We start from the raw sequence: 7,950 nt of genomic DNA on the forward strand, positions 1-7,950 counted from the left end.
GGACCGTTTTGACCCTATATATCGGACCCCTATACGCGACATAACTGGTATGTCTGGAATAATAAAATGTGCAAGAGTATTAAGGCCTAGTGCAAATCCAAGAACTTCAGTGGGCCCCCTGAATTCGATAGCTTGACAGAGGCTGCTACCGATCGCAGCGTGATCCCTGTTTGTACGAATCTCAGATGCCATAACAGCTCTTTGGCCACCAGCGTTAGCTCTGCCACAATCCATTTCATCAGCACGTCAAGCTTAGAACACACAACTATAGCCAGCTGTAACTCGCAGGATCCACAGGGATACTACATAACAGGTTGCCTACAAGCGACTTTCACTTCCCTTAAGCAAAAGAAGATAGCTAGAGTAAATATTAGGCTCTAACGCTTATGCTTATCAGTTATTTAACAATTTCTTAATTAGAGACTCGGGTCAAGCTGTTTCGGAAGGACCCGAACTATAGAAATATTTTAGCCACTGTTGAGAAGGTTTACGCTTAGGGCTGAAATATACGCAGCGAGGCTATTAGTATGTTTGAAGCCCTTACTGTTTTTATTTCAACTTTTAGCTAAGTCTAAGCTGTATTCTAATTCTAATTATCGCTACGCAGCTATTTAGGTTTACTAGATGTTGATTCCCGGTTGCTTAAAAAAGATATTCCCTTGGACTGGAGGCATTTAGCTTATTTTTAAGGATACTACAGTGTAGGAAGTCCTTTGATTCCGTTTTGGATTCCATTTTCTGCAGTCCTAGGAAACAGTTGAATGCATTGAGCAGAGTCATCGTCGACGGGCCCACTATTGCAAAGATAAGATTTAATTGTTTGCTCTATAGTTACATGGAACCCTTTGCAACACTGACTTGCGGCGTCTCAATAAGGTTAGGTGTGGATGTAAAGAACATAAGTAGCCATTGCAGGCCGACGTGCAGTAATGCATTTGCTCTTAGAGCGAGTCACGTTCTGATTTTGTGTTACAGTTGCTTTGTATAGTCCTCTCAACAAATAAATTCACCCCCGTAGAGCTGGCTAATGATTCTAACGACTCCTCAATCAGCCTAGGACACTAACTTGCTATTGCCTGGCTGGCCGAGAAAGTTAAGAAGGGTCTGCGCAGCGGCGATGGGCGATGGCGTCGCCTTGCGATGATCCTTGGACCCCTTTCTCCCCCCCCATATCGCCCAAGACTGCCTTTAGCTTTGGGTGTTTTTGCTTTAGACGAGAAACTGTTATGGTTAGGTCTTGCCGTGTCCAAGAACGTGGGGCGCCGAATCGTGTTTCGTATTCCGTTAGGATCTCATTTGCAACGGCGCTGAAAATGAACTGGTCTCCCTCGCTCAGAAACGGGTTGTCAGAGGTCGAGAGGTCAAGTGCCGAACTCTGAGATTCTGCCTGTTGGATCATTTTCATATCGCCCAAGACTGCCTTTAGCTTTGGGTATTTTTTCTTTAGACGAGAAAGTCTCATAGCCAGGGCTTGCCGTGTCGAAGAATGTGAGGCGCCGAATCGTGCTTCGTATTGCGTTTGGATCTCATACCATGGGCGTCCTTTTGCACGGGCGCTGACAATGAACCGGTCTTCCTCGCCCAGAAACGGGTTGTCAGAGGTCGAGAGGTCAAGTGCCGAGTCTTGGGCGCAATCAGAGCCCTCTTCAGCACAATGTAAGGTCAGGCTATCCAGAAGCTGGAGATCTGTCGACTCAGAGACGTCTTGGGGGGATTCGAAACGGCAGGCGGGGCCTTGCTGTTGGTTATTGTAAGGTGGGAAGTTCGAAGAGGGCGGCAGAAACGACGTGTCCTGGGAACTCTGAGATTCTGCCTGTTGGATCATTTTCGAGGCTTTGTTCATGCACCAGATGAGGTCTCCATCATAGTCAGGCGGGCTTGCATCTCGCGCGCCATCCTGAGCAACTTATATAGGCAAAATGGACTCGCAACAAGTTCGCCGCCACCACCACCATTAAGGCCAACTGTTATGCATAGCGAGTGGCCCAACTTAGGAAAGTGGGGACATTCTGGGTGGGATCATGGATGCACGCAAAAGTGCTGTTACAGGGTGAGCTCTGGATAACCATCACATTACAGGTAAGTCACGTCCGTAACGTACATGCATAACGAGTGGCCCACCTTAAGAAAAATGGGACATCCTTTGTGGGATCATGGATTGCGTTGGCAGCGTTCGTAATTTCGTAATCGGACCGCCCGGCGGGAAACAGGCCGCTTTGCGGCCGTTTCGAGCACTGAACGGGACCCCGGCGATGGAGAAAAGTCGCCAGGTGACAAGGGACCCCTGGAGCTGCTAAGACGCCGTTGATGTCGCGAAAGGCGACTGACCGTCCGATGACGAGATCCGGTGGAAAGGCTTTGTAAAAAGAGACGGCCAACACGAGGAGGAGGCCCCGGTACTAGTGCAGGCACCGGAATCCAGGCCGTCACTATTCGTACTGGTTTTGGGACTGGCTAGAGCACCCGGCGAGTATTCGCAAGCAGTACTGCGAAACGGGCTCCATAATTAACCGAAATATCTTGTTGATTCGAGATGTTGGCAGCGCATGGACGCGCCTTCCGCCCTCCGCAGGAACCAGCACAAGTAGATGGACGGAGGCCGCGGTTGCCATCTGTGCTTTCATTGGGACAGATAAAATGCGCCCGCCACCGAACCGAGTCCGGTTGGAATTGGAGAATACATTCTGCTCCATGTCCCTTCTAAGTTCTCGGCCATCGCGCCGCACCACACTCGGGCAGTCTGCCCTGTTTGTAGTGCGGCGCGACTGCAGGTCGAGGGGGTGACGTGTTGCTGATGAAAAGAGGACCAACAAGCGCAACTTCGCGGTTTCCCGTGGTCAACTTGCTTGAATCAAGTACCTGCACCCTTGCAGACAATTCCTAACAGTACAATTCATGATCTTTCAAGACGTGGCCAACGAGCGCACAGCTTGCCCCATCCTCGCAACTGACACCCGAGGGAATGGTTTGTGATATTACCGCACATAATGCTTCTACCTTCAGGTAGTTCTTGCAGCATCGGCGTGCTCAGTCTGAGCCCGAATGTTGACCTTTATCTTCCTTTAGGGGCCTCGTGCCGAACGATCACTCGACCGTCCACTTTCACCAGCATTTCCAAACTCACGTAAGCGCAAGCATGGCAGAACAACATTGCGGAACTCAGCAGAATGCTCTACCCCTCGACTGGTCTTCGTGGTCAGTCGGGCCATCTACAACCTCAAGACTTGATCATCCTTTCTTTAATGGCTGCGACGATTCCCAGCCAACTCCTCCCTACTACTACCTGCCCCCGCCTGGTTTCAGCTCAACATTTCAACATTACTCGGATGAACCGGAGACGCCTCGTCATGAAGAGTCCAGTAATCCAGACAAGTCGACAGAAGTACTCTCGTCTCCTGGGTATAGCCATCTGGAAGATGAGAAGCGATTCATTTTGAATGCTCGTTTGAGCAACGAACCGTGGAAGGTCACTAAAGGGGCTTACAAGAACCGCTTCAAGTCCTTCCCCTCTAAGGCCCCGAACGTTTTAAGCATGAGAGTAGACCCCCTCAAAAAGAAGTACCCCGAAGTGAAAGACATCCCGGAACAGAGCAACATAATAATTGAAAAGGCGGAACGCTCCGTCAAGAGAAAGAAAGGTCAGACGGCTCGGACGTCGGGGGTAGACGACGACACAACGGCCGCGAGCGATGGAGAGCTGGGTGTCCAACTACTGTCAGCCGAGGACGCAATCAGGGCTGCGCAAACGGTGCTATACTTTCTTGGGCGGCCGGACTGTGACGGTCTGGTACCGCCGGAGGATTGTATGGCATTGGTTAGGATACTGAGTCAACTCAACTCAACCGGCTCAACCAGCAGTAACTAGAGAAATGGAAGCAAATGTCCCGAGAAGCGCGCGCATACGTTATCCGCAAGATAATGCATGGAAGCGTGACCACCGCATTATGCATGCTTCGGCAATGCATCGGCAATTCGAGGCCAGGGACAGGTCTCAGGACCGGATTTCTGGCGTGTGCCTGCGTCCTACTCATAACCTACGCACTAGGACCACGGCCGCCGCCGGATTGAGACGCGTCAACGAAACGGCATCCGGACAGAAATTGAGGGGCCCAAGTTTGTCATTTCTGCTACCACAGCGTGCTTCCCTACCCTGGTGTGTCCTCCTCGTGCTCAATTGCAAGCAAGTTCGTCTGCAGCCGACGGGCGGCCCGGTCGTGGTACCGTACACGTCGCCGATTGCGATTTGCAAGAGAGGTAGGTATAGGGCGCAGCCATTTCGGCTTAAGGGAATGGAACACAAGAAGCGAGTGGCATACGGAAATGTGCATTGCAAATCATCAGTCGTTCCGATCGTTGAGGAGGTTTGGCAGCAACACGACCAGCTGCACTGACGGCTTTGCTATTCCAACGGCGGCGCCTTTGCAGTAGGTAGACTGTCGGACCAACAGTGCCAACGCTCCGCTAGCCGCCAATTCAGAAACTCATGCCATTAAGAGACTTGGCTTGGGACCATGGTATCTGGTCCGGCCTTTGGCCCCGACGGAATTATATGGGCTGGCCTTGTTGGAATTTTACGTATTTCGCACTTTCTGCTGAGGCAGTGACAGGTCCAGCCCCGGTTTGGCACGAAGCATGGAAGCAAAAGCTCGACGGGGCCTGTCACATCACCCTGGCATGAAGTTTGAACCATGTCCTACCCGGCCTGTGGGAGGGCCTTGGCGACGTTCCGAAATTAGCCGCCAACCTGGCCAAGGTGCTTCTTGGGACCATTCGGCCTTACACGCTCATCCCCCCTCGCTCATCGAAAGACAAGCCTGCGTGCATCTTCCACCAGTCCTATGTCCCTCATCAGCCAACTAGGCCGCTCGACGCACCTCGCCAAAAGTCTGAGCAGCAGCCAACCTGTGCATTGAGGAAGTTGTCCATTCATCTCAATTGTCGCAGCTAAGCTATTACGTACGACAGCTGCGCAAGGAAGCTCCTGCTAAGATACTATTCCGACCACGGCCTTTGACAGCGGCACCCATTCCAAGATTGACGCGATTTGCGAAGTCATGACTGTTTCAAAAGCTAAAAACGGACAAGACGAAGTTGGAAGAGATTGTTGATCCAGGGGACCAAGACGACGCGTGCCTCTCTATTCTAGCCTTTCCGGTTGGAGTGGCTGGCGGCGCCCGCATCGACGCCGTTAGCTTTCAGGTTTTTGTGAAGCTCACCGGCGTCACCAAATAACGCCCCACAACGGACCCATATTCGATGATACTCACCAGCGCATTAAGGAGTAATCACCGCCGGAAAGGACGAAAAGCGGGTGAAAGCAAGCCAGTGCTTGCGCCGCAGGCAAAAAGAGCCTCGGTGGTTCGGGCTCAAGCTACATAGTAAGTCAACATACCCACATCTGGCCCCCCCCCACATCTGGCCCCCCCAAAAATGAAGCCATCTCCAACATCACCACCATTTTCACTTAATTACTGCCCTCTTCTAGATGCCACTACAATACAGTCTTCAGCTTCACTAGGTAAATCAGACTCGCTGGATTCACCTGCAGTATCCTCTTTTTCACCAGCCTCAACCTGCACCTTCTGCACGTCTGAGATAGTGGCAAACTTAGTGTTAGGATCCAGCTGGACTGCCTTCCTTTTCCTCACTGCAGTATTGGCCACTTGGGCCTGCAGAAGCTCCAGCTTGTGCTGGGCAGTTGCCAGCTCATATGCCTTTTCACTGAACCCTTTTTTCACCTTCATGAAAAGGAGGCGTTGAGTACTGGCGTCATTATCCAGCTCTGTGAATAGCTTCAGTTGGCCAGCCAGATCCTTCATCTTCCTTGGCGTCGACCACACCACTGCAGATGACGCAGATGCCCATCCCTCAGCTTCCTTGCCTCCAGACTGCCCTTTGCAGGCCTGATCTAATGGCCCTGGTGTTGATGGGAGCAGTAATGAGCTCATAAGAGGCTTCGCCATAGAGACAGGCCATAGTCCAGTCCATTTCCATCCACTCTTGATGTTCTGCATTGTCAGGCCTGCCAGACGAGCCTTCTGATAACAGCCTATAAAGTTCCTCTTGCCTACAATAGTAGAGTCATTCCACTGACTGAGGTATCCAAGCTCCTTCCTATAGGCTGCCTTTACAGGGCTGAAGACTGACTGGTCAAGTGGCTGGAGGACATGGGAGGTGTGTGGTGGCAAGAACAATAGGTGGATGTTATTAATATAGCAGAGCCACATAAATTCCGTCGTTGTGTGACTCCCATGGCCATCAACAACAAGCAGTCTGGCCTCCTCCTTGCCCTCCTTGCCCTGGGAGACAGTCTGAGGGATGAAGACCTTCTGCAGCCATTCAACTGCAGTGTCGTCTGTAGTCCATCCATTCTCTGTTGCAGTGAACTGCCATCCTTTATAAGGGCCAAGGTCTAGAGGAAACCACTGCTGCTGGACTGTCTTGCCCTTATATATGATGAGGGGATCAAGGGCATGGCCCAGGGCAGAGATGCATTCGATGATGGATACCCATGCCCTTGATCCAGGCTGTTTCTTGCGGACAGACTTCGTCTCAGACATGCCTAGCACTAGCCCATTAGATCCTTGGCCCTCAAGGATACCAGTCTCATCCATGTTGTATCTATTGGCTGGTTTAATGCCCTTGATCTCTGGTATGGCGAGGAGTTTGAACCAGTCCCTGATGACCTCAGTAGATGCCCCATTAATACGTCTTGAATCTATAGGGCGACTTCTCTGCACCTTGACTGATGGATTTCTCTTCAAGAAGGCTTGGATCCATCCCTTTCCTATAGGCTCTGTGTCCCCTATAGCATGAAGGATCCTTCCTGCGAATACCCTCACTTGTTGATGAGTTGGGGCAAGGCCAAGGGCATGCTGGATTCGCACCTATTCAGCCAGCTTAGCCTCCTGATCTGGGGATAACCTCTGGAGGTCACAGAAGGCAGCTGTCCTTGCTTGGACACCTTGGAGTCGATGACGAAGTGTTGACCTTGGGATCCCCCATTCAGATGATGCCTTGTGAATAGACTGGCCATTGGCGACGGCATCTAAGGCCTGTTTGACCTCATACTCGGTGTATTTGCCCATAAGGACTATAAAAGGTTATGTAGAAAAAATGAAGTCATTTGGTTAAAAACTGTAAATGTTGTGATGTGGTGAAGTTGGTGAAAATAGGAGGCTGGTGATGGTGATGAGGCATTTTTGGGGGGGCCAGATGTGGGGGGGGGCCAGATGTGGGTATGTTGACTTAGCTCAGTCCAGCGATCGACGTGGGCGGTGGGTCCACCGCGAAAGCCCCATCGCGCCTCGCGAAAGTCGAACAGGACGGCCAGAATCAGTGACTGTGACCGGGCAATGTCTCCAGGCTCGATTCAAGTTGCCGGGTTGGTGGCTCCCGCACGCTGCAGGCGCAGATTGTCCGCGATCCAACACAGCCGTACCTTGCAGTCGCGACGGGCGCCGAAGTCGTTCGACCCACGGCTGTCCAGTTGGGGGAGGCAGCGACATCCCACAACAGGTTGGCTGGCGTGGAAGGGGACCGAAAGAACGACCCCGCCAACTTGGCCGCTCCCTACCCTAGGCATTGTCTCAACTTGCTTGGCCGGAGCCTTTTCGACGACGTATCCCGTTTGGTGAAGCGGGGCGACTGCAGGGTATTGGGCTCAGGCGAGCTCTAGATAACCATCACACTAAGTCAACATTCTTTCAAGTTTCGTTACATCTTGAGATGTAACTAACATTTCGTTACATCTTGAGATGTAACTAACAGGTCGCCTCAATGGTGGTGGTGGCGGCGAACTTGTTGCGAGTCTATTTTGCGCATATAACTTGCTCAGGATGGCGCGCGAGATGCAAGCCCGCCTGACTATGATGGAGACCTCATCTGGTGCATGAACGAAGCCTCGAAAATGGTTCAACAGGCAGAATCTCGGAGTTCCCAGGACACGTC

General features: G+C 51.7%; 1 protein-coding gene across 1 annotated transcript; it reads left to right on the forward strand.

Annotated features, from left to right (window-relative positions):
* Positions 1–3,136: 3,136 nt before the first annotated feature.
* Positions 3,137–4,068, forward strand: CH63R_14440 (reverse transcriptase and RNase H; the record flags this gene model as incomplete). The annotated part of the gene is made up of 2 exons (XM_018309414.1): positions 3,137–3,638; positions 4,046–4,068. 2 exons carry the CDS (start codon positions 3,137–3,139, stop codon positions 4,066–4,068), a joined length of 525 nt encoding a protein of 174 aa, XP_018150657.1.
* Positions 4,069–7,950: the final 3,882 nt, after the last annotated feature.

The sequence above is a fragment of the Colletotrichum higginsianum genome, chromosome 11 (genome assembly GCF_001672515.1).
Source record: "Colletotrichum higginsianum IMI 349063 chromosome 11, whole genome shotgun sequence".
Lineage (NCBI taxonomy): Eukaryota > Fungi > Ascomycota > Sordariomycetes > Glomerellales > Glomerellaceae > Colletotrichum > Colletotrichum higginsianum.